Raw genomic sequence first — 25949 nt, forward strand, 5'->3', positions numbered from 1 at the left:
TGCTGAGGATGTCGCGGCTGCACCTGATCTCCACGAGAGTATCCTACACGAGTTGCCTGTGCATTTGGGATTCCATTATTAATACAGTTCACACTGTGGATATGGCCCTTTGTTTTGCTCCATTTTGTTGGGGAAGCCCCGGAATCATCTTGCGGAGAGGTGGGCATCAAACCCCGCGTTCACGGCTCCGTTATGAGCCATTTTTATAAACATATCGGGGTCGACAGCTCAAGGTGTGGCGTTCCAGAGATGATCCTTGGAGACGTGAGCGCAAAGCATATTATTCATTGCGCAAGTTACTCAGGGGCATTTGGGCTGATTACTTAAGACGTCCCAGAGAACGGAACTTATCCGAAGCTACAGAAGGTGGCTACTTAGGATCCAGAACAAGCTTAGTCGGGACATTGTGATGCCGAAGTAGACATCTGCGGCTGACTACTGTTCTTGTCATGAGAGCAAATTAATGCCATCAGGCATTCGTCGGTCATTAGTCGAGAGCAATTCTGTATCGCTGCCGTCTGGTCTCTAGAGCAACTTTGGCGGATTGCTCTGATATTGTCAGACGGCAAAATTGCTAAACAAATGGTTAACACCTCCGTTGGGAATTTTCGGTTGAGGAATGGATGCTATTCAACAACAGAAAAATCCCGCATCATGCATGAGCAAGGGCGCATATCATCCACAGACCTCTTGTCGAAGCCAGCAAAGACCGATTCTCGGAAAAAGGCGGGTTCGTCTCTGCTGCTCCAAATGCGCTTCCCTTGATTCAGCAATGATGGACTGGTGAGGGTCCAATAATAGTCCTTTCGCCATGTCCTACATTCCTCGAACGCACCTGTGTATATGAGGACCCATTACTACAGGACTAATCAAGGCGCATAACCCTGGTCGATGAGACAAAGCCTCTCTGCCAGTCGAGGCAAAAGCAGAACAGATTGGCCCTGGCGACCTTCAAGATGTATGTACCATATGGTCTACTGTAGACATAAGACTAAGGGTTGTACGAATCCTATCCATAGAATCTCGGGTAAACAAGGATGAAAACTCCTGTGAACTCTCCTAGTAATCTACTCCTAGAAGCATACACGTGTCCTTCCCCTGCAGATCTCGTGGAAGGTACTTGCATTATGCTCCCTTGCTTTCCAGAAGACTCTCGAACGCGACTTGAGCTGCATTCAACCCGTAGGCTTGTTGTGGACGGTCCTGCTGACCCAACAGTTGGCATGCAGTTTATCCTCCCTCCTGTGAGGACCCTTGGCATTTCCTAGGGGCTCAGCCTCGATACTTGAAACTTGGAGTAAGCCTTCATCTCGAGAAATTGCTACTACATATCGATCCAGCCACACCTAACAACACGGGATTGCGTGACACCAACGGATCGGACCTACTAAACTTGTCATCAGGCCACGAGATTTCCCGAAGCTCAACCCTTGCAGTAGACAGTCACACGTGCGCCGGTAAAACTTAAGAATCTCATGGTCTATCTGCCCGATCTACCACGCTTAGTAACACCATAACTACAGTTGCATCTCCTGGTGCCCAAAAAGGGCGCCCTAACCGCCATTTGAGAACCTGTCAAATGTGAGCACGCGATCCTGCAAGGGATTGCCCGAGCCGATAAGCTCGTTTTTTTCAAAATTCAGCGCTCTAGAGTGGAAGAGCTGACGTGAGGTGACTGGGATCCGCGCAGCATCCCTTGCATACTACGATAAAGCGGTCTGCTCAAGCGAGCATTATTCCGCCACAATCTTGTGGGCCGACTTGCGATGGTATGTCGAAACAGTGTTGTGAATCTGAGTTTGACTTGCTGATACCTGACCTGTTCTCACATCAGTTATGAAGTGCATATCATGACGCTGAAGATGAGGAAAGCAGAATGTTTGTCGTGATTCTCAGGATACTATAGCTGACTCGTACAGATCAGGTTCCAGGTCCGCCATACGCTCCAAAATCCATTCCTCCAACTGCTCATGTAATTGGAGAGACGCCTTCGAGACGCCGTGAGCCTTACGCAGCACTGCCAAACGCTCGTCCGTTGGCTCCGCAAGCCCTCGTCCACCTCTCGTCGATTGATAAGGGCCGTGTTCCCCGGCACATCAGCCGGTTCTTGTCGCCAATGCGTGAGATTTCCAATAACTTCGGTGTGAAATGCGCCTACGGCCAGATCACTTGCTTGCTGGCTATACAGCAGGTATGTCTCCATCCTCGTGGCAGCAGAAGCCTAGAAGTCGAGTCATCACAAGGAGCATACCCTATCATATTGGATCAAGGAGGCCAGGGTTACCGTACAATGCTAGACAAATGTTCAGCTCCTGCATAAAAAAGGTCAAGGGCTTGGAAGGATGTGGTGACTCGAGTGCTCATTACCATCATACACCTAAAGAGGAATGATATATATACATATCATCGCTATTCTAACTGCACTCCTAGCACAAAACTTCAGGCTTCATAATAAATGCCTGGGGCTGTTATGTCCTGCTAGTAGATAGATTATCACACTATATATAATGACTATTTTAAAACTCATACCAACTGAAGAAAAGGATATAATATCAAAAATGGGCCAAATCTATGCTTTCGATGCTTGTGATGATGCTGTAATTCACCCTTACCCGCTGACGTCATTACTCGCAACCAGCTTCAATTGTCCAGTCCCATAAACCTTGATATTTAATCATCCTGCATCGCTCAAGCAACTTCTTCCTATCAAATATCACTTCAAACACCACTTACTAGCCTCAATCCATCAACATGCCTGAATCCTCCTTCTCTATCCGCAGTCGTCGCAGCGACGAGCTCATGCGACTGGCGGACCAGCACATGCAACATGATCTGCGACCCGAAGATCGCGACGTGCTCAAAAACGCCGCCTCCAGAGTATCTCTCTGGACCACCGTGGGCTCGGCAGTTGGCATAGGCCTCGGTCTCTATGTCGCGTTCCGACTACGAAGCACGCGCAAGGCTTTCTTCGAGGCATTCCGCGCAGCGGAGAAACCCACGCAGGTGGTGTTTTCCGATGGTCGAACCGGTACGACAGGCCTCGTTCGACGAAAGAAAGATTACAATTACTGACAGAGAAACAGAAACAATCCCTGATATTACCCCATTATTGAAGCCGACAACATGGGGAGACTTTGCGACGTATTTCTTTGCTTCCGCGGGTGGACTGTTCTTGGGTGGGGAGCTGGGTATGCCTGGGGCAATGCTTATATACAGAAGATGCAATGATCGCTAACCTTTTTGTACTCCAGGCTTCTTTTCCGGAGCGGCCAGTGGAAGTCGCAGCATTACAAAGGACCCTGAGCAAAGAAAACGCATCGAGACCGCATTCCGGAAGTTCAGAGCAGACGTGCTGCGCAAGGAAGCGGACGCATTGGACCGCGATCAGAATGTCTTTGACAAAATGTTCTAGTACACGTTTCCTGGGTTTGATGAGCTGTACGATAGTCTGCCATGTTTTGATTAAGGACTTGGAGTGAACCCTCCATTAGAATGACACAGCTTCACATTACAGGGCAATGGCCGACTGCACTTGCTATGAAACCTGATGTATCATCAGGGTAGCTCTGTCGAATTAGCGATGTAGTATTGTGCTCCGAAGCGAATCTCTATTCGCACCTATACAGCCTCCGGTCGAGGCAGGACTGGCCAAGACAGTTTTCTGATGAAGTAGGCATTGCTGGACTGAATTGCAAGCATGACTTTGGCCTCCCTGGCAACTAGACAACCACCAAGGTACCCTGCATATGCGTGCAGCAACCGCCCGGGTGATCATAGATTCGTCCGACAGCTGCGGTATAATCCCGCGCAATGCCAATGCGACCGCGTCTCCCCCGTGCGATACTCCAGTTACTGCTGCGAGGGTCTGCTGGTGCCGCGTCCTCAATATTATTGATACTACTGACCTGCCTTCCGTAGTATATGATACGAACGTAGCGGCAGTGAGCCCGTCTGCCTAATGGATCATTCAGCTGAAGCTCATACTGCAGGCATGCTGGGCAATCTGCGAAGATTGGTAGACATTGCCCCCCTCTCCAACGGAAATCGATCAATCTCACGACTATCAGCAAGCGATTGTTAGCGCTAGACATATAGCACTTCTTGCGCTGCCCGCAGCATTGCTCAACTGGTGGGCGCCGGCCTTCTCAATCGAATGATGCTGGGAGAACGTTGGGTGTGGAATCCTGTGTATTCGGCTTCCGCAGCTTTGTAGGCACCGTTGCTCCGTGTTCGAGATCCAGCTGACCAGCAGCGGATTCTCCGCACCAGTCTCATCGTGACACAGTGTGTCTACTGTTGCTGAATCAGGCTGCAGAGTCGAATGATAGCATTCGAAGAACTGTCATCAAAGCAGCAAGTCCATGCCGAGAAGAAAGTCCATATCAATCGACGGTGTTTGTGAAAATGTATCCAACAATGAATCTGAAGGGAGCCATTGTCCTCCCAAGCGATCAGAGTCAATCGGTGCAGAAATTCCCGACACCCGCGCGAGGATCGAGATGCCTTTTCGCTTCTTCTCCAGTGACGCATTGATGAGATGGCGTGCTGTGAGAAGCGCTTCATTTGCCAAATGCGTGTTCAAACGTTGTGCGATCATTTCCATGGTTTCCACAGCTTCCGGGATTCTATCCAGACTCTCGGTTGTATCGATGGCGACAAGCACGCAGATAAACTGGAAGACAGTAACAACGACATTCCACCACGGATGGTTCTGTGCAACCAGTCGCCGGGCAGAAGATAATGCGGAACGGCCGATCTCGATGACTCGATCGAGCTGCGCTTGAGGCGTTGCAGAGTCTAGAAGTCGGATCCGGCGGTAGATACAAAATGCCAGGTCTGCCTTGACTAATATCAAAAAGTCATGCTCAACCGACACCTTGACTAGATTCTCAAGGCCCACGGCCAGCTCATCCCGCCTGGCAACCGGGTCAGCGTTGTTGTCGAGCGGGACAGCTCCGACCAGACCGAACAACTGTGGCGTCAGGTCACTGGACGGTGCATCGCACCTCGAGTCTCTTTTCCATTTCAATCCAAGGTCAACCACAGACCGTCCATAATCGTAGGCTATGATTATATTCAAACACTGAGCTACCTGGGCAATGCGGTCCCGTGTCTCAGCGATATCCTCCAAAGCCTTTCTGCCACTACCTCCGGTTGTCAGAATGACCGCGTCTAATGGCCGATGTAGACCAGCGGCTTCAACGAGATGCATCGTGGTGCAGCTGCACAACCAAGCCGAGTGTGGCCGACTGGTCGATCGCACATAGATGGTACGCAAGATCCACCCGGCGATCTTGTCAATGGAAGGTATCCGACTAACCCAGGCATCTTCCAGGATGTCCTTCGCATGCAGCATGATCCTCATCTCCTCTTCTTCGCTGAGAAAACCAGAGAAAAGAGAGCCGAGGGCAATGACTCCGCTGATCAGGGCTTCCAGACCCAGGCCTTGCGCTTTGCCGCGCCAGTGCTCCTCGCATCGGTGGTACAGCCGCTCCATGTCCAGCAGTCCAAACACCGGATGGACGGTCGACGAGTACACATCTATCAGACTTCGGACTTTATCCCATGAGATAAATGCGGTCAAGTCAAAGGTGACACCACAGCTGGGCTCTGCGCGAACTCCAGGGTTATACGCAAAAGAGTGCAGTCGCGGGGGATTTGCGGCCTGCATATCCAGGCCGACCGTCATGGGAAACGCAACTGATGAGTGTCGGTCCATATACCTGAGCTTTAAAGGCTCAAGGATGCCATGAGAGGAAGAAGAGATCACCGAGCTGCCTCCCAGGCTTTTCGCTGTTGCCTCTGACAAACGAGCAGCCTTCGTAGAGGGCAGTGGCAACGAAACCGAGTCTGCGTGTCTTTTGACAGACTTCACAGAGTCCTCCAAAAACTGGCAATCGTATCCATAGCCTGTACAGGTCGAGCATGGAAATTTCCCATCGCACTTTCTTTTGCGTTGGCGGCAGGGCACGCATGCCTGTCGCGACCGCTGGCGCATGTTTCCCGAGGACAATGCACTTGACACGGTCGCATTTGCGTCTTTCACCTCGTGCGTCATTGCAGGACAGACCCTCCGCTCTAAGTCATAGTCAGAATGATATACCTGTGGTCTGGCCTTTGTACGCGCTCAGACTGTTGAGACACCTCTCCTCGGCTGCCTGAGGTGATTGGTTGAGGGGAAACACATGACTTATCCCCTACTGGTGGAAGTCACATGATTGAGATTGAATGCCTCATATCCCGCTTGATGCCTTAAAGTCTGTTGTCAATAGACTGGAGCCGTAAATTGTGTGTTTAAGACTTGTTCAATTCCAGGGTCCTCGGAGGTCCCACGCTATCAAGGAGAGTGCTATCCCATTTGAGCTTCATGTCATTCCATGATCTTAACCCTGAAAGTATCGATATCCCCTCTGCAGTGCTGCCATCGGATGGAGCTACTTCCCTCCAAGTAATGAGGATCTGAGCTACAAAATGGCAGAACCAGGCATACATCTTGGCATATAAGAAGTAGATACCTTGATGGCTTGTGGACCCATGAGGTAGTCTCTCTGGAGGCTGGTATGGAGACAAACTGTTTGTGATTCTTGTCTAGATTGTTTGGATTGCTAGTACCAGCCAGCATCTAGTCTTGCCTACGGACAATCAAAAATTCATGTTTCTCTTTATATACATAGATAAACATATGACTATAATCGGGACATCCAGATGGACTGACAAGGATGATCGCATTGACAAGGTGGGCGGAGATGAGAGACCCAAAAAAAATATTGCAAAAAAGAATTGCCTCCATCCAGGATCGAACTGGAGACCTCAGGATTTCAGGAACATCCCTTCTGTTGACAGAAGAGTCATGTGATATGAGACCTGCGTGATAACCAACTACACCATAGAGGCAATTGTTGAGATAATGCGCCCTTCAAAAAGCCTATGTAGAAGGCCGTGATTAGAATAGCTATTACTTGTCTTCCACATTTGGTTGCCCTCAATCTGTGGTAAGTGCTCTAAAATGTATCAAATAATATCTCTATAATGATTGCTAGATTGTATGATATTACTTTCCTTTGTGAAACTAGAGTAATAGTAGAAATGATTTTGTCAGCTTAAGACTACCAGTGACATCCTGCCACTACAGCAGATATATATTTCTATCCCAAGTGTTTGCAATTACGGTTGACATAAACAACACCCTTTCAGCCGCCAAGTCGCGTCATTGGACGACTACCATCGATGACTACCATCAGATGGTAGATAAATGGTAGTTCGAGGAGGGACTATATAAGGACACTCATTACCACTGTATCTAGCACTCTTAGCTTAGTTCCTCGCGTTCAATATATCAGTATCTCACTTGAGTACAATTTCACTAGTCCGATTCGTCAGTTACTCTTTTACTATTGAGTATATGTACTCAATAGGCCTTGCTTCTATCTCTACTGTTATTTGTTCTTGTGTTATCTTTGGATTGTCCTTGATCCCCGTCGAGGCCATTGTATCAGTTGCACCACAGGCTACCTGGTCGGTAGGCCTCAGGCAAGTATCAGACTATAGACCTGTTCGGCTATAGTACTATAGTACCCGACTAGCAGAGAATAGCAGAGACGAATCCCACCTTGTCAAAGGCCTAGTGTTGAACTAAGCTGTAGACCAGGAATAGTAGGGTTACATTCATTTAGCTCCGAGTGATCCAGTGGACCCATTGGACAAAAGCACAAAAATCTTCTAAAATACTCAGGCTAACTATTGCTCCTTGGAACCGTGAGAGATTTTCTTACTTTAGCGAATTTCCATTTTTCCCAGCTCTTTGTATATCAAGCTGAAAATGACCAGACTAATACCCTATCATGGATGGAAATTTGCTGTATAATATATTTTTTACTGATTAGGTGTTATTCCGTTAGACTTCCCAATCATGGTCTACTTTAACAACAACATCGATCAATGCCCATTAGTTGTGGGCTAATCACTGAAGTTTGGCTCTACGGAGGATCTTTTGCGGCCATAAGCCACACCTTACTTCTAGCTCCATGTGGGGCTGCAGTGCGCAGCTAGCTTAGTGGTGGCTGCTGGCAGGACCTGATGCCCCTCGGCCGATAGTGTTGACAGATACGATTGATTGATTGATTAATTGATTGATTCCTTACTCCGTTCCGGCACCGAGCTGGGCCATGCCGGAGGCTCCTAGTGAGCAGCGACTATCTGACTGACGGCCGTCTTTGCAGACTGACGCCGCCAGCACACATGGAAATATATATCTCTTCAGCACCTAGGCTAGGCTGAACCCCGTAGACTCCCTCGTAGATTCCCTCATGGACCTGTTTCGGCCGGGGCCGAAATTGGTGAGTGCTGCTACCTTGCTCCTCCCTTAGATGCCCTCATGCCTGCCTAGGTGCCTGTATAAGCCCCTTTCCACCCCTAGATAGCCGCGAACTCGTTCGAAATGCCGCAGATTCCCAAGCCTGCGAGGGTTTCGAGGGCGTCACTACCGAATGGTGCCGGTCTGGGGTCTCCCGGTCCGGCATCCCGATGCCGCGCAGGTGCACAGGTCGGGGCCAAGGATAGCAGCGCCGTACCGACGGGAGTGACTAGTAGTATGCGGTAATATGTGATAGCGGTCTGTCAGCCATCGCCTGCTGGGGCTGTCAACAGCCTAGCGCTGCTGGGGGTGCTCGGCTCGAGCCATGCCGGCTGGGTGGCCTCCGCCAGATACGTCAGCCGGCCGGTGCTCAGCATGAGCCGCGCTGCCCACCGAATGTACTGTCTCTCCGTCAAGGCCTCTGTTAGGTTCCGGGGGGTCCCTTCCGTCCATGCCGCGCGGAAGGTCGTCGTATCGGGTGCAGCCGAACAACACATGGTGGGGTTGACAGATACGTGACTGAGATTAATAATAATAATAATAATAATAATGTTACGAATATACACGCGTGTGTGTTTTTGTGTGTCATTATTTAACGGCCGTACGCCGTGATTAATCACTGCCTACCATTCCCTAGTGGGACAAAGGCTGCTAATGGCCGCAGGAGCGAATTGAACTGACGTCTCCGACGAGTTCCATCCTGATGTCTCAGAATACATCAATTAGCGTCTAGCTGGCTTCGGTGCGAATCCGACTTGATTTACAAAAAGTATCGCGAGTCTCTCGAGACAGTTCAACTGCTCGCCTCTTCTCCGTGTTATATAAAGACACCTTCCATCCACTTTCACTGCCATGACTTACCCTCCGCCAGAGATTCGAGAAAACCATAATACAGGAACTCGTCTCATGGATCTTATCCCTTCGAATCGCACTATAGCTCGTCTCGGTTCTTTCAGTATCTTTATCACCAGCCTCTGCTTCTACTATGCATACTCTAAAGGTGTTGAGCTTGACTTTAAGTATATTTTCTTGTCTTACGCCTGCACTGGTTGTTACATCACCTTCTGCTATCGATGGCCAGCCGCTGCCTGATCGGTGGTTCTCGCTGTCTCTCGATGAGAACGTTCCCGAGTTCCTATCCCAACCTCGAATGACACCACCTCATTGACCGCTCGTACCCCGGTCGAGGTGTGCGAACGAATTCTGAGTGCGGCGGCCAGTTGCTTTACTATCATCGGTGTCTCATACTCCATTTCTTTCGCAATTGCATCCAGGGCCAAATCCCAGACAGACATGCACAACTGTTGCACCGTGCGCGGTAGTTTCAATGATATTCAGTATGAATACTACGGTTCAGGTCGGAACTGTGATACTACCGCCCTGCAAAAGACGATTGCCGGGGCTATATACCATTATCTAGCAGTTGTCGAGGACAAGGTTTGCGGTACACAGTGCCTGAGGCTTGATCATGGGGGTACCTGGAACGGTTATATCAAGTTTGGGAAAGACTCGGTATTTGACGCAAATGCCTACTGCGGTGCAGGGTTGGCCTTTTCCGCGTGTGCATCCGGGGGTGTGAACAGTTTCGGGAAGTAAGAGACGGCAAGAGATAGTGATGGATGGTAAGAGAGGAAATGGAGGGTCATATAGGAGGACGAAGGATTTGGTCAATGTATCTATCGTTTACGGGTTTGTATTAGTTTTCTCTTGATAGAGTTTGTTCCTTCGGACTGCAGGGCATTGGAATCAAAATTAAGATATGATACTGAAACAATAAATGAACAAGAACCGAGTTTATATTTTTAATATTCAAATTCGCACAGTTCATCAGCTGTAATTTTACGTTCATTCATCATCCAAGGTGTGATGGAGTCCAGTTGCCGGTGAATGACCAGTGGACATAGATTGCCGCACTCCAAACGTCGAGTTTATGGCTGGTTGGCCCCATTTGTCCAGAAAAACCAGAATGGTTAATTTACTGGAACCAACGATATTTGCCCTGCTTAACTTTGTAAGGGAAAGGTGACTATCGGATACCTGGCATATGCAGAGAGAAGAATCAAGGACAATGGTAGGTACTGGCGTAAGGATGAAAACCTTTCCAACCCATCACTTTGTTTTATTTTTGAGTACATATCCTGGGGTAGTGATGATTGCACTGTTAACGGTTTAACTTATGGTACAAGTCTGCAATTGCTATCGGCCTGATATCAGAGATCCGTTTAATAATACAAAATTCAATCTATGGCTTTATCCAAAGACCAGCATAGCGATCCTCCTTTCCAGAATTGTACCCACTGAAGGCGCGAAGAACATAGCCCGCCTTCTTATTCTTGTCAAACTCCGCCTGGAAGCTTGGTGAATCCAATCCGTGCCTGGCGACCCAGGCACCAGAGGCCGACTTGTCCCAGATGGCCGCATAGTACACGTGGTCGTCTACCTGATATCCATCGACGTCGATTAGGCGGTATCCGTCCTTGACATATTTGTCAAAGCGCGACTGGTATTCGGCAGAGGTCATGTTGGCATAGGAGAGCCAGGCGATGTTGTCGTTCTTCTTCTCCCAGATCGCAGCAAAGCGCTCCTCGCCCTTGAGCTCGTAGCCGCTGATATGAGTGAGCTTGTAACCCTGTTTCAGGTACTCGTCGAAATATTTCTGCATCGATTCGACCGTCATTCCATGACGAGTGACCCAGCCGGCGGAGGGTGACTTGTCCCAAATGGCAGCATAGTACGCGTCTTTGCCGACAGTGTAGCCATTAACCTGGACAACACGGTATCCCTGGCTGAGATAGTCGTCGAATTTCTTTTGGTAGTCGGCAGAAGTCATGCCATGGTGTGATATCCAGGCCGCCGAAGACTTTTTCTCAAAGACAACGGCAAAATTAGGCTGGCCGTTGCGTTCGTAACCGCTGACGGAATTCAGGCGGTAGCCTTGGCCCACAAGGTCATTGAACTTGGCTTGGTATGCATCGGAGGTCAGCCGGTAGTAGGCGTGCCACTCATTTGCCTGAACGCACACAGCTGAGAGAATGGCAGCAGCCCAAGGAAGGAATCTCATTATGAGCAAGGTTTAAATGAAAGAAGTGGTAGTGAAGATGAGCGAAGGGAGTGATGTTCTGCTCCTCCCATGATGGGTTCCGGACGAAGTCTTATATACGGCGATAATTGCTCTCCCGATAAATATAAGTGGTGAAGCTGTGGGCATAGAGAGCTCGATGGATGAGCTATACGGCATTTTGATTCTATTAGTTGATGAATACGAAACTTGCCGCAGAATACACCGTAAAGAGGCAATAATACTGTCTTGGCAGACATGTCAGTAATTTCCGCTGTTCGTATTCAGGGGTATTTATATCTCGAAATGTTGCATTTCGCAAAGCGATTGGCGTAAAGGCCGCAGGATCTATTGCACTCGTAATGGTGGAGCACCCCTGTATATTTTGGCAAAGAGTGATCAATGATAGAGCAGCAACAGCACGAAGCTCATAAAAAAGCTCAGTAGCTGTCACTGCGCCTCTTAACTAGGCTGACACGGCGAGGCTTCCTCGTATCCATCCACCCAATCGGTACTCTCGGAAGTTGTCAGATAAAATTCTGGTCTTGCGGCTCAATACTGGCTTGTGAAAGAGCAAACAGGTCTTCTGAGATGGCCCCATAGGGTAGCAGATGTCCCGAGTCAATAAATCTCCCATTCAATCTCGAACAGCCTGGATTTTGGGTCATTTGAAGGGTTATGATCATCAACAAGATAACAAAGGGCCTGTAGACGTAATTATTTTTCTTTCTTCCCTGGTGCTTAAATCGACGCCAATGAGAACCCTGCTGTTCTTGGGAGGACCGTGTGCTGGGAACGAGCAGTCAGTGGCCTCGCGGTCGTCTGGACCGCCTCTCATGAACACCAAATTTAGTCAACGCTTGGTTAGCCCTTGAAGTCTGAGATCTTGATCTCCAACGAAACAAAGTTCTGATCGACATGCAAGTGGACTTTGTCAGCAGCAAAGGGCTAGCAGTCTGACAGTGGCGCAAACCACCACCACTTTTATACTAACCCCTAATAGAGATGATTATTCCCTTGTATCTCACCAACCACTAGATATTTTGAATTGATATTTCATATTTACATAGGCTAGATTCTAGTAATTCCCTAGACTAGGTACCGAACCTGAACCACTACAAGTTCAGTGAGGGTTGGATTCAATTTTAGGGGTTTGGTTACGCAACTCTATTTTGAACGCATAAGGATAATTTTTTTACTCTTTTCCTTTGTCTCTTTTTCTTCTTTCTTCTTTCTTCTTGTTATTTTCTCTTGTTTTACTCATGGAGAGCTGTTTACCTTCAGACGTTCTGTGTCAACTGTTGTATTTGGAATACTTTCCTCCTGCGCCTTTTTTTGCTTCTTCATTATCAAGCCACTCTACAAAGTATTAAAGGCTTTTAACCCAGTAGCATACTCAGTCTGTATTTCTAGAGCACCTGCAGGGTAAAGCTGTTCACATGGTCCCGCTTTTAGTTCCTCAAACAAAAAAGTATCTCACACAGGATGCCATATACATACCTGCGCTTGCGCAAATGTGCCCTCCGGGTTCGGTTGAAGACATGTCTCCAGTGTGACATGCGCCGGACGTAAGGAACCGGCTTTGGAGTCAATGGTAAGGTAGCACATACAGTGAGCAGTTCTGGACCCGCGGCACTTCATGAAAAGACGCAATGACTTGAGAAATGACTTCCGCACCAGTGCCGGCGATGACTTCGCTAACAGTTACAGGTCATCAGGGAAGGCTACCCATAGAGGGTGGCGTCCGGACTTGGTAGACTTCTCAGCACCATTTGCGGCTCTGGGTATTTCTCGATACAATCTCGAGCATACACTTCAAATCGTCAAGCATCCTGAAGTTTGCAAGAGATTCCGGAGTGCTGCCTCAGGGGCTATAAAAATGATACATACAGTCCCACAGTAGAATAACTCATACACAATTTTGAATCTTGCCATATTCAGGCAGAGCCCATTTTACCATCCATTCTGACTCAAGAACTTGCTTGGTAGTAGGACGATCCTCGGGTCTGAATGAGAGCATCGGCCGTAGCATGTCAAAGATAGCGTCCCTCCCCCTTGCGTCAAATAACGGCATCCCGCTATCTTGCCTGGGTTTACGCTATCCTCAAACCGATCGCCCCAGGATCGGAAAGGGTTACGATTCAGTGGCGTACCATCCTCTGCAAATTTATGTCGTCGCGCCTCCCACGTGTTCCACCATTCAGGTGGCAAAGTACCAAGAGTATCGACATGCTCACAGGTCATGTCATCCTCCGTCGCAAGAAATCCTTCAAACAATGGCCGTTGAGCGATGATAGTCCATATGGTACAGGCGAGAGACCAGATGTCTGATGAAAAAGACAGAGGTTTATTTGGTTCCAACCGAGCCTCGGGGGACGGATAACAAGGGGAGTGCGAGATTCATATTTTAGTTCTTTTGGGTATGAGAAGGCTTCACCAAAATCTGTAAGCAAGATCCTGGCTTCTGCAAGTGTGATTTCCTCACTTGCTTCACCCAGCCATATGGGCGCAATGCCATGGGATGGAACACCAGGAGGAAGTGGATTGCCATCTAGATGAACAACTTGGTCTAGCTCCGGTTCTCCATATTTCTCATATAATTGTTCGACTGAGAGCTGATCAAAATTGTGCGGAACTTTGAGAAGGATGTTGCCTAGGTGGAGGTCTCCATGGATGATTCCTTGGGCATGTACATAATCCACAACGAGAACGAGTTGCGCAGCCAATGACCGGGCTACATCTAGCTGGAATAAGCGGATCCACGAACCATCTTTCACCCCTCAGAGGCTAGCCCTTGCCGGCGCGGTGACGTAGCAAGCATGATGGCCATTTTGGCCGTGAATGGTGAACCTATCTAGAATCGAAGGGATCATTGTCTTTCCTGGACTGTTGATCGGAGAAGAATGAGGACGAGTGAGAGTAGATAGAATATCCACTTCCTTTGGGTTCGAGTCTGCCGTGCAGACTTTCATCGCAACGTATTTACTGGCTTGTTCATCACGGGCCAGCCACGTAGTTGAATAGGAGCCATGTCCAAGCTTATGAACAACTCGATATCGACCGCGGAAGTGATCTCCAATTTTAATGGGGTAATAGCCCCCCGGTCGATAGTTCTCAAGTGACTCCCTCAAGAGGCTCGTACAGGACACAGGGGGTAAAGTTGTCATTGGTCGCCATTGAGTTAAACGCGGTGATAGTCAACGCGCAGTGGGGTTGGTAGTGATGAAGCAGTGGCATGCGCAGCTTATGAAGGACAGAAGAACAAATTTTGGAACATAAATTATATGGGAGCAACAACCGAAGGGCTGATGATGACAATGTATTCATTGCTGTATCAAGTGCAGAGGTTGAATCGAAAGGAGTTCAGTAAAAGGAGATAAAAATATCTCACAATTCTGTGAGTTGTATTGTCAGTGCTTAAAGAATGATTATGATTGAAAGGCACTTCAACAAGCGCTAACCAGCTTCAGTATAGTTTAAGGAAAAAAAGACAAATATCTTTCTATTGATTGCCAAAGGCATAATGTTGAACTAAACATCAGTTGGACTGGTGAGGATGGGCTTGTTTCTGTCATGATCAGCATACAATAAAGTAGAATAGGGAGCACTAGCTACGGGCTCCATGCAGTCTATTGCCATGGTAACCTGAAGAACATAATAATAATAGTAGTACCCCCAGCTATGAAACCTTGTGTATGGCACCTGCCTCAAAGGCTAGGATTTCGTGAACCCAATAAGTAGGAAGGCATATCCAACTCCAAGCAGATGGTCCAAACCAACTCCCAGGGCCAAGGCCGCATGCGGATCCTTTTGAGTCCATGTACACCAGAGGTGGAACCCAAAGGAAAGCGGCCGGCTGCAAAGTCTGGACATTGTTGCACGTCTGCAGGAACTGCTCCCAGTCTGTTTTGCTTGGGGTCTCAGGAAAGCCTGGTCAAGGCCAAGTAAGGGGGAATGATATCTGTGACTGTGAGCGGGTGATCGTCCACTAACCTTGGATTGCAATGGCTTACCCAGTGAGAGTTCCTGCAAGAAGAGGCAGTCCTATGGTTTTAGTAAAGCCATGACACTAATAAGTGTTTGCAGCACAGCATAGGTTGCATATAAAACCTACACAGTAATTAGCAGGATTTCTTCATGAATTACAAAGTAAATGATAGTAAATTATTCTCTATTAGAAGAAATGACGAGATCATACTCAAGATGACAGCTCTTCCAAATTCCAGACGAAATATTAGGCGGGTTAGTAATGTTATAAGTACCCCTCTAGACTATTGAAGATCACGCTTGCATCTGCATTATTCAACTATGTAAATGCCAAGCACGACATGACATCAACATGGACCACTTTAATATAAACTGATCAACTTGATTGGAAAGCCCGCCCTGGTGTATATCAATATCATATCATAAAGGGAGGTCATTTCAATGACATTCAACAGACGGGGCGCAATGACGTCAGGGCCCGCCTGGCATCATCAAATGTCCTGAAAGTGCTAATCCTGGATATCCAACAAGATGTCATCCTTGACGCTAAGGAAAATAGCTTTGACCTTGTCAGTACCCAATACAGCAAGGGTCGAGCAGTGATTGATCCTTATGGGGATCCACACACGTCATGGTGTCGGATCACCATGTGGCTGACAGCCATACCCAAACCAGCGTTATATAGAAGGCTATCGCGATTGTGTTCTTACGATAATATCTATTTTCCGGAACAAACTTCCTCGTTTCGTCCCTCTCTGCACTGATCAGAAGCCCATATTTCTGTTGAATTACAGCACCAACATGGACAACTCTAACCAAAAGACCGGTGGTGAGACCCACACGGACGAGCAAAAGCGACACTTTTATGACAACCTCACCGAGGATCAGAAGAAAAACCAGACTTTCAGCGAATGGGTGAAAGAGGCATACAATGACCAATATGAGAAATGGATGCCGTGGCTTGAGGAGCAGTACCTGAAATGGTTCGGAAAGGGCGACAACAAGGCTTCATATGTCACAAAAGGTAAGAAAATGTCCCTTTCTCTACCTGTATTTGATCATTATGTCCTTGAGCATATGAGACTTATACATGAATCGACTAGATACCCTTTCCAAGTCCAAAGTCACCGGCATTAAACAGGTCGACCAAGTGCAAGACGACGTCCACAATCTGGTCGGCAACCAGCTCGGTGAGAACGGATTCCTTGCTCCCGTCGGTAACATGGTCTCTAAAGAAGGGATCAATCGCGCCGAGAGAAATGGCAAGGACGAGAATGGCTCATATGGCGGTCCGCTCGGCGGCGTCACTGATCCCGTGGTGGACAGGGCCAAGGGTGCTGGCCAGAGTGTCACATCTGGAGCACAGACGGTGGGAAATTCCATTTCTGGAGGATTTCAGAGTGCTGGAAACTGGTTCAAAGGCTCGTCCAGCGAAGAACAGCGATCGTAGTTGCAGGAATGCGCGATCGACATTGACGATTGATGACTATCTTTGATTTGTCTATTCATGTTTGCAAGAGATACCAGTACTTGATCTTATTAATTTATGTTCTATCATTTGTTAAGTTTGTTACTTTCAGGTTTTTGCTTCCGTAGGGCAGTGTCCGACGAGCATAGGGTCTGAGGCGCCGGATGAAGGTGATAGGCAGTGTTTGTGACGGCATTGCGGACTTACGTCTCCATCCTGCTGGTCATGTTCTTTCTGACACCGCTCATGATATCTCTCGCTGACGTCGGAGCACCCTGCGGCAGCCGTTGGGGTGAATAAGTGTGGAGACTTCTCGATAGTCAGCCCCTTTGCTGCCGCTCGGGCATATTCCCTGGTGATGTCGAGGACAATGAGTCCAAGGTCTATGTCGACTTATGCCTATTTACATGTTCAGCGCGGCTGTACCTTCGTCCACCTACATGGCAACCAGCCCGGCTTTAGGCCGCCTGCGCCGCTTGTTTCAGTCGCCTTTCCTCGCGTTCACTATATCGGTCCGCAAAAAGATCAAAGTGAGGCCGCATCAAGATAGTGTACTTGACGAACTCTTCCATGCAATCGACCAAGCGATCCCGGTTTCCGCTGGGCATGAGATGATAGTCTCCCGGTTGACCGGCATCCGGGAAATGCGTGTATGCCTTCGGTATTGAGCTCTGGTTTGGGATCACAAACATGCGCATCCATCGTCCCAGGATCCGAAGCGAGTTGACGGCGTTGAACGATTGGGACCCTCCGCATACTTGGGCGATGGCCAGGGTGCGGCCTTGAGTGGGTCGAACGCTGCCGGTGGACAAGGGAATCCAGTCGATCTGGTTTTTGAAGACGGCAGTCTGGCAGGAATCAGTAGTGCTCTGGAAGACGCTTTGTGATGAAGAGCTTACCAGGTTGCCATGTTGCTCGGGGGTCACCCAGAGATGACCGTCGCTCCATGCGCTCAGTTCGCGCAGCTCTTGGACCTTGGGGTGCGTATGCTGGACGTCGTCCTTGACCGGTAGGCCCTCTGGATTAAAGACTCGGACGTCACAGCCGAGTCGGAAGAGGATTCGACTGGCTTCAAAGGCCACAAGCTTCGAGTACGATCTGCGGATAGTGTCAGCCTCGGATGCTTGAGACGATTACTCCGTGTTAACAGATCCATACCTCTGTCGCAGAGATCCGTACAAAACTAAAACCTTGATACGTTTCTGAGTCGTCTTGAGGTCCTCCGCAGCCATGTCCAGCACGGTGTCGAGTTCCAAGCGATTGGTCCAATCCTCGGCCGCTTGCTGGGGATTCAGAAGAAAGGGACGATATTTCTCACGAATTCTCCGATCATCTTCACTTTCCAGTATGGCTAGTGTCCTGAAACAGGGTCGGGGTGTCTGTATATGTTCATGTTTGACCTCATGTAGCGCCACTGTGCTGGAATGTGTCATTCTAATGCTGATGAGAGAGGATGGGGCAAGCGTCGGAGTGGCTATTGTGATGACTCTCGGGGTCAAGCGATTTATTGACCACATATGGATTAATGATACTAGAAAAGAGACTTAACAACGAAAACTTATTGATCCATGAACCTTTGTCAAATAATGCCAGCGTTATACTCTGGAAATCCTTATCAGATGTATAGAGTTTCTGCTGAGGATGTCATCAACGACCGTTGATTGGCTGGGCCGATCCGATACCCAAACAAAACTCAAACATGTCACTAGGATGACCCACAGAGCGTGCAGAACAATACCTAAATCGGCAAGGGAAGCTCAAGGAAGTCATATCATAAATATTGTCAAGTGCATTGGGTGGCTCCTCTTGAATGCTACCTGTCGATAATAGAGAAAGGAAAGAAATGTGATACTATCAGGTGCCAATACCACTACCTTAGCTGCTTCTAGGGCTGTAGACAGGTCAAATGAACGAGATGGTTCAAGACCAAGGGGAATCGTTACCATTGTAGCGGGCTGAGTGAGGGGCAATCTTTCTCCTTGTGACTCGTCCCAACATTCTTTGACGCTGTGAGCTCCTCGAATAGTCTGTTCCCGAATCTTCGAAAGGCAGAAGTAATGCCACCATGGCGGAACAGTTCTTGTTCCATCTGACTCAATTGGAATTCAAACTGCAGTCCATCAATGTCAATGACATGCGCACGGAGGTCAATTAATATCTCTGAGCCATCCTTGGCAGCGGCGTAGAACGACTCATTAGGCATGGTAATGCCCAACAGGCCGAGATTGGGCATATTCCGTTGAAAGATAAAGGCAAAAGATTTCGCGATCACACATTTGATACCGCAGCCTTGAGACATGCGCATTAGCAAAAGTATGTGTGGGAGTGGAATCACGCACCGAGCAATGCCATGACGGCCTGTTCGCGCGACGATCCACAGCCAAAGGCTTGACCAGCCACAACGATGTTGAAACCTTCTTGGGCTCGTTGACGGAACACCGGATGGGTATATTGCAGGCAATGCAGACCACTCTGCTCATTAGTCTTCATGTCCATCAAGAATTCAGCCGGTGCTAGCTACGGATGTATTAGCAAAATGTAGCCTAACAAAAGAATACGAGTAGTTATCTGAGCATACCGCATCTGTGTCAATAAAATCGCCTAGCAGCTGGACCTTGCCACCTAGGGTTCTAGGAAAAGGAGATTCTTGCGTGTATCTGGAGAAAATACTTGATTCAGCTCTCAGATGAGAGAGACCAGGAGAGCCGCTCGGCTCAACGTAGGTCAGACAAGAAACCGCTCCGGTGTTCGCTGTCGGTACAGAAGGCCCACGCAAGGATGTCCATCGTTCCCAATTGATCCCACAAAGCAAGTCATGAGGGTCGGCCAATTTCATTTCGAACGAGGATGCAGCGACGGTTGCTGCAGAGCCTAGATGCCCTATTGACCCTGCATTGCATCCTTCAGCCAAAGAAAGCTGTTAAGCGGCACGTATACGAACCTTTGCCCATGCGATTCTCAAAATTCCTGTTCTGGGATGAGAGCCAGACTTCTCCTGGAGCTGCCTGATCTGCCGACATGCCAACACAATAGCTGCAGCCTGGTACCCCAATCTCAAAACCCACCGCTTCGTAGACGTCGGTAAGACATAATTCGCGTAGTCTGCGTAGGATTGGCAATGAACCTGGCACCATTTTCCTTTTGCCGTGCTTAACCGGCCGATAGCCTTTCTTCAGACCTTGTTCCAGCACAAGAGCAGCAAGGATGAGGTCCTCCTCGGTTGTGGTGCAAGCTCCAATAAAGCAACCATCCAACCTCATTCCTGCGTAATCCGAGACAGGAACCACATCATCTGGTCTCGGGTATCGAGCAAAGAATGACTGAACATTTCCAAGGTCAATGTCGAGTTCTGCGGCGTACTGCGCATCGCTGTCGGGTCGGAAGTACGCGATCAGATTCTTGTGTCGTTGTAAGTGTCTCTTGGCCACGAAGTCGCGCGTGATTTGATCAGGCACAAATACCCCGGTGATACCACCGAGTTCCTTCTTCAATAAGCAAGGCATAACGACTGGAAACTGCATTGACGTACCGCTGTCATGTTGCAAATAGCAAACCGAGCATCAGCAGACAAATACTCCGTACCGGCACCGGTGAACTCGACGATCCTATCCGAAGCGACAGTATTCCTCTTCAACTGCTGCAAGATGTATAGGATAACATCTTTTCCGCCGATTCCAGGCTTAGGTACGCCCAAGAGGCGGATGTTGATGGACTCGGGAACCTTGAACCACGTCTCTCCTGTTACCAAGGGGAGAGTCACATCTGCTGCCCCAAGTCCAATCGCCAGACATCCCAATGCGCCAGAGGAGCACGTATGTGAGTCGGAGCCAATGATCAGCATGCCAGGTTGCGCTCGTTCCCTGTAGAACTCGGTGTGGAGAATAGTATACTAAACCCTGTCAGCATCTCCCCGGAGTTAAGGGTTATTTGACCAACGTTCATTCCCTGGTACTCGGTCATTTTGAACACTCGCTTTGCCCTCTCACTTGCATCAATGAGCGCGCGAACCTTCGGAACGTGTCTGATTCGAGGATCTACGACATGATCACCCGCGAGCCAGAAGCGATCGTTGCGATGAATCCCCGGCTTGCCTAGGTCATTGTACGTAGCCTCCATGCCCTAATGCGATGCTTTAGCGGCGGAGAAGAAATTGTTATGGTAATCCTCACGGCCCATGATGCCTCCGACGCAATCACCCAATCGACATCTACCCGAATCAAATCTCCAGGAGCCACCCAACCCCTATGAGCCACGTCGTGCAACGCAAAGATTTTCTCGCTTAGAGTCATCCCACGCCGACCTGGAGGCCTTGATGGCAGTGGAGCAAGCATCGATCTGGACCTATCCTCCGAATTAAGCGCTTCCAGCCAAGCAGATGCGAGGAACAGAACTTCTGATTCTTGTTGCGCTGTCAAGTCGCTGGCATCTTCCAGACCCAGCCCGCCGAGATCGCGCGGTTGGGTGCACACGCGAAGCACATCGGCTAGAGCAGAGGACTCGCGGACGTGGCCCAGGCTTCGCAAGATCTCGATCACATATCTGATTTGAGAAAGTTGTCCGATGGCGGACGCAATCTTGCCTTCTGGAACTCTCAGCTTTGCTCTCACCGATCCCGGATAACAGCCGAAGCCGTCTTACTTGATGTATCGTCCAGACGTATGTGCCTGGTTTGCTCAAGAATACGGTATATCTGCACCGAACTATTGCTATCGGTTTCAGGCATCTTGAATCCGCAAGACAAGCTACAATCGAGACAGCGAAGACCACTGAGACTCGTTGCCTGCTAAATACTCTGCTTTATAGCCATTTGGCTCACGGTAGATGACAACTGCTGTGTGACTGTCAGCCCGCTTGCGGCCCGGAAACGGGTTGTGCCATTTCTTCCTGCGAGACTAGGAGTTGGCCTTGACTTGGCTAGCCATAAGTGATTAGTGATGACAGCACACAGCAGTGCGGAACGCCAGCGACACGAGGCATTGGTTCAATCAATTGAATTTACAGTTCCGAAGCTGTTGTCTCAACGCGTGTTGAAAGAGTGACCTATCCTCAGTGCCAGTGAAGCGAGCAAATTGGGGTGCCAAAATGGGAGAGCTTAAGCAGTTCTCCCAGCAAGGCTACTTTGACATATTACGCTTTATAATGGAAATTTTATTGTTGTTACAAATCTACTGGATTGGACGCCACCTAGAACTTGGTGTAGCGCAGGTAGGGCTTGATCTCCCGCACATTGCCAAACTTCTTCTTAGCATCCTCGGTAGAGACGGATGGCGGGACAATGACATCCTCGCCAACGGTCCAGTCGATGGGAGTGGCAATCCCCTTTTTGTCTGTCGCCTGCAGAGCATCAATGACACGCAGGACCTCGGCGGAGTTACGGCCGGTGGTAGCAGGGTACAGCATTGTCAGACGGATCTTCTTGGCCGGGTCGATGATGAAAACCGCCCGGATGGTGAAAGGAATGCCCTTCTCGGCGATGTTGTCAAGGTCGCGTTGATCAATCATGTCATAGAGGAACGCGACCTTGCGCTCGGGATCGGCAATGATGGGGAACTGAACGGTGGTCGATGCGACTTCGTTGATATCCTTGACCCAGTCACCGTGAGAGCTGAGATCGTCCGCGCTCTATAAATGATCGATGAGTATGCTACCGTGCCGCACTTAAGAGAAGTACCTACCAGTCCGATCATCTTGACGCCCCTCTTGTCAAATTCACCCTTCAACTTGGCAAAGGCACCGAGTTCGGTCGTGCATACTGGGGTGAAGTCGGCGGGATGAGAGAAGAGAATGGTCCAGCTGTCTCCGATGAACTCGTGGAAATCAATTTCGCCTTGGGTGGTCTGAGCCTTGAAGTTGGGAGCTACAGACAGAGAATATATATTAGCAGGACGTTTATACACGAAGAACGATAGAGGCTATGTTACCAGTAGAACCAAGACGCAGGCGAGGCTGTTCCTGGGGAACAGTCGCAAGGAATCTGCGACCGAAGGGCTGCAGGAGCGGCTGGGCGCGCGGAAGCTGGCGGGAGAAAGCCACTCTCGAGACAGGGCTGGCTCTGGGGAGCGCAGAAAGGGCTCTCAAGCCCGTACGAGGTAGAATGGATGCCATTGTACGGATTGATTGAATCAACTGGCTTTTTGGCTGTCAATTGAGGACGGAAACGAGTGTATATTCGATGACGACTCTGGTTGATTGACGCAACGACATCGGAGGGGCACGGCAAAACCAGGAGCTAACCATATTGGGAAATCAGCTTGGGAATGCTTTGATGCTTTGAATGCCTGAGGCACAACAATTCTCCATCTACTTCCTTGGGTGTACTCCGTAACAAACAACCCTATATGGGAGCAGGTACCTTATTACTCCGTACACCATTTGTCTTCTCATGGAGAATTGGATGATTTGGGTGAAGTCATCTCCGCATTACCCTTTCGGGAAAATGGTCTCTTTGATGAAGACAAAGACGGTGTAAATGCGGGGACTGGAGTTTTCATGTACCGTGCTGTGGGGCGCTAGTTTCATGCCGAAAAGGCTTATGACTGAGCGAGACGTCTTATTCAGGGGGTCTCAACTCTCAATGGACCATGGACTCATGGAGTCATGATAATCATACTCTCTTTTGAAGAGTCAATGATGTACAGAACCTGTTCCAGGCGAATCCAAGTACATTCTCCATACTCCATACTCTATACCAAACCGCACTGTCAAGTATACCCACTGCATGATCCTTAATTCTCACGTAAGATGAACACGGTTAAGAAAGGTGGGGTATGGGGCTAATTCTATTCCGCTTTGATATAAATTTACTGCTGACAGGAGACGCATTGCTTGTTTATAGAGGCAGGCTTTGCCTAGTTAGTCGAGAGTCCGTCTGAGGTATCAGAGCTAAAGTCGAGCCAAGATGAAGTCCGGGGTCTGAAGATGTCGGCATTGACCAAGGGCCGGAGATCAATACCAAATTGATCACCGAGCTTCTTCTGAGAGGTTTGAGGCTTGCATTAGTCCATGATACTGTGGTATCCTCATCCTGTGGGGGTAGTATTCTTCATGCCCCGTACTCCGCCGGGTTAATGCTTGTGCTGCTCCTAGAGATGCACCTGAATTGTTCTGACCAATAATGCACTCGGGGAAGAATTGTAGCTTAATTCGGGCCAAAGGCAAGTGCCGAATTCATGTCGGCCTATGAATCCGCCTGTGGGTATAAAATCCTGACTGCGCCTGTCTGTTCCAAGATCTTTCCACCAGTACCTTCTGGCGACACCAAGAAATACCCAGAGCAAGATAAGCACTTACTTCTCTCTGACAATGCGTATCTCCGTCGGTGCTCTGCTTGGCTTGACTGCCCTGAGCCATGCCACACCAGAGAAACGAGCCGGATCTGCGTCTGCATACTGTTCCAACTCGGCCGGCAACTACAAGCTCTCTGCCATAGCAGCTCCGGTCCAAGGAGCAGGAACCCCTGGCTCTGAGTCAACCTGGCAATTGACCGTTGACGACACATCGTCCGGTCACAAACAGACTATTGTTGGGTTTGGTGCTGCTGTCACCGATGCCACGGTCTCCTCGTTCAACACTTTGTCTGCCTCTGTGTTGCAGGACCTGCTCAATAAATTGATGACATCTGCCGGCGCAAACTTTGCTTTGATGCGACACACCATTGGGGCATCCGATCTGTCCGGCGACCCAGCTTACACGTACGATGACAATGGCGGCAATGCGGATCCGTCACTGTCGGGATTCAATCTGGGCGACCGGGGAACGGCCATGGCCCAGCTGCTGGCAAAAATGAAGTCTCTGCAGCCCAACCTCAAGATCCTCGGCTCTCCTTGGAGTGCGCCAGGATGGATGAAACTGAATGGAGTCATCGATGGCAATACGAACAACAACAACTTGAACGATGGATACCTGAGCAGTGGCGGAACTGGTAGTACGGGGTATGCCAGTCAATTCGCACAGTACTTTGTCAAGTACATTCAAGCCTATCAGAATCTCGGAGCCCACGTCGACGCGATTACCATCCAGAACGAGCCGCTGTACAGCTCGGCCGGTTATCCCACCATGTACGTCTACGACTATGAGTCGGCACAGCTGATCCAAAAATATATCGGCCCAGCTCTTGCCAGTGCCGGGCTAAATACAGAAATCTGGGCTTATGACCACAACACTGGTACGTGTTCCATTGATATAACAGCAAACGAAGCTCACCTGTTATAGATGTCCCATCGTATCCCCAAACCGTCCTTAACCAGGCCGGTCAGTACGTCAAGTCGGTTGCCTGGCACTGCTACGCCACCAACCTCGACTGGACAGTGCTAAGCCAGTTCCACAACACAAACCCTGGAGTGAATCAATACATGACCGAATGCTGGACTCCAGCATCTGGCGCATGGCATCAGGCGGCTGACTTCACCATGGGTCCCCTGCAGAACTGGGCCTCAGGAGTTGCAGCATGGACTCTGGGAACCAACGCCCAGGATGGCCCGCATCTGTCCACTGGCGGCTGCAGCACATGTCAAGGTTTGGTGACCATTAACAACGGAGGCTACACGCTCAACACTGCATACTACATGATGGCGCAATTCAGCAAGTTCATGCCCCCTGGCGCGATTGTCCTCAATGGCAGTGGCAGCTACACATACTCTGGCAGTGGCGGTATCCAGTCAGTGGCTTCGTTGAACCCCGATGGAACCCGCACCGTGGTCATTGAAAACACCTTTGGCAATGATGTCTACGTGACTGTCACTCTTCAGAGTGGGCAGAAGTGGAGTGGGAACGTTCCTAGCCAATCTGTGACCACCTGGGTTCTTCCATCTGCTTAAGAAAGAGGTATGACGAGGTGGCCAGATGTCTCCTATTGAAAAGTAGCGCTTGGGGATATTAGTACCATTTCCCTAGTCATATGCACCGCACAGCTTGCCAATGCCAGCAACTTCCAGTTGTGAGATAGCTTCCAATAAAGTCATACGGGACCGCGTGTTTTCTTTTGCGAGACAATCCGCAATCGGCGGAGTCACCCTCCCATAATTGTCGCTCACAGGTGATGAACCAGGATAGCATTCACTACCATGAAACTATCCGCATCCTCC

General features: G+C 49.2%; 9 protein-coding genes and 1 non-coding gene across 10 annotated transcripts; 4 read left to right on the top strand and 6 right to left on the bottom strand.

The window, feature by feature from the left end:
* Positions 1-2751: 2751 nt before the first annotated feature.
* Positions 2752-3412, top strand: Asppvi_009406 (uncharacterized protein; the record flags this gene model as incomplete). Its single annotated transcript, XM_043305263.1, has 3 exons — positions 2752-3028; positions 3084-3188; positions 3252-3412. The coding sequence occupies 3 exons, from the start codon at positions 2752-2754 to the stop codon at positions 3410-3412; spliced, it is 543 nt and encodes a 180-aa protein (XP_043161198.1).
* Positions 3413-4345: 933 nt separating this feature from the next.
* On the bottom strand, positions 4346-6058 carry Asppvi_009407 (putative C6 transcription factor; the record flags this gene model as incomplete). Its single annotated transcript, XM_043305264.1, has 1 exon — positions 4346-6058. The coding sequence occupies one exon, from the start codon at positions 6056-6058 to the stop codon at positions 4346-4348; it is 1713 nt and encodes a 570-aa protein (XP_043161199.1).
* A 723-nt stretch (positions 6059-6781) lies between these two features.
* Positions 6782-6894, bottom strand: Asppvi_009408. The gene has a single exon. It is a non-coding gene; the product is annotated as a tRNA-Met (tRNA).
* A 1543-nt stretch (positions 6895-8437) lies between these two features.
* Asppvi_009409 (uncharacterized protein) lies at positions 8438-8872 on the top strand (the record flags this gene model as incomplete). Its single annotated transcript, XM_043305265.1, has 2 exons — positions 8438-8588; positions 8652-8872. 2 exons carry the CDS (start codon positions 8438-8440, stop codon positions 8870-8872), a joined length of 372 nt encoding a protein of 123 aa, XP_043161200.1.
* A 1723-nt stretch (positions 8873-10595) lies between these two features.
* Asppvi_009410 (uncharacterized protein) lies at positions 10596-11414 on the bottom strand (the record flags this gene model as incomplete). The annotated part of the gene is made up of 1 exon (XM_043305266.1): positions 10596-11414. The coding sequence occupies one exon, from the start codon at positions 11412-11414 to the stop codon at positions 10596-10598; it is 819 nt and encodes a 272-aa protein (XP_043161201.1).
* Positions 11415-16199: 4785 nt separating this feature from the next.
* On the top strand, positions 16200-16848 carry Asppvi_009411 (uncharacterized protein; the record flags this gene model as incomplete). Its single annotated transcript, XM_043305267.1, has 2 exons — positions 16200-16422; positions 16502-16848. 2 exons carry the CDS (start codon positions 16200-16202, stop codon positions 16846-16848), a joined length of 570 nt encoding a protein of 189 aa, XP_043161202.1.
* A 476-nt stretch (positions 16849-17324) lies between these two features.
* arsH (putative arsenic resistance protein ArsH) lies at positions 17325-18299 on the bottom strand (the record flags this gene model as incomplete). Its single annotated transcript, XM_043305268.1, has 3 exons — positions 17325-17714; positions 17766-17964; positions 18025-18299. 3 exons carry the CDS (start codon positions 18297-18299, stop codon positions 17325-17327), a joined length of 864 nt encoding a protein of 287 aa, XP_043161203.1.
* Positions 18300-18805: 506 nt separating this feature from the next.
* Positions 18806-21589, bottom strand: acoC (aconitase family protein; the record flags this gene model as incomplete). Its single annotated transcript, XM_043305269.1, has 8 exons — positions 18806-19155; positions 19206-19383; positions 19445-19746; positions 19808-20348; positions 20396-20755; positions 20803-20985; positions 21036-21445; positions 21505-21589. 8 exons carry the CDS (start codon positions 21587-21589, stop codon positions 18806-18808), a joined length of 2409 nt encoding a protein of 802 aa, XP_043161204.1.
* A 461-nt stretch (positions 21590-22050) lies between these two features.
* Asppvi_009414 (peroxiredoxin) lies at positions 22051-22971 on the bottom strand (the record flags this gene model as incomplete). The annotated part of the gene is made up of 3 exons (XM_043305270.1): positions 22051-22488; positions 22542-22723; positions 22788-22971. The coding sequence occupies 3 exons, from the start codon at positions 22969-22971 to the stop codon at positions 22051-22053; spliced, it is 804 nt and encodes a 267-aa protein (XP_043161205.1).
* A 1197-nt stretch (positions 22972-24168) lies between these two features.
* Asppvi_009415 (glycoside hydrolase family 30 protein) lies at positions 24169-25682 on the top strand (the record flags this gene model as incomplete). The annotated part of the gene is made up of 2 exons (XM_043305271.1): positions 24169-25030; positions 25078-25682. The coding sequence occupies 2 exons, from the start codon at positions 24169-24171 to the stop codon at positions 25680-25682; spliced, it is 1467 nt and encodes a 488-aa protein (XP_043161206.1).
* Between the last annotated feature and the right edge of the window lie 267 nt (positions 25683-25949).

Source organism: Aspergillus pseudoviridinutans (assembly GCF_018340605.1).
Source record: "Aspergillus pseudoviridinutans IFM 55266 DNA, scaffold_7, whole genome shotgun sequence".
Classification (NCBI taxonomy): domain Eukaryota; kingdom Fungi; phylum Ascomycota; class Eurotiomycetes; order Eurotiales; family Aspergillaceae; genus Aspergillus; species Aspergillus pseudoviridinutans.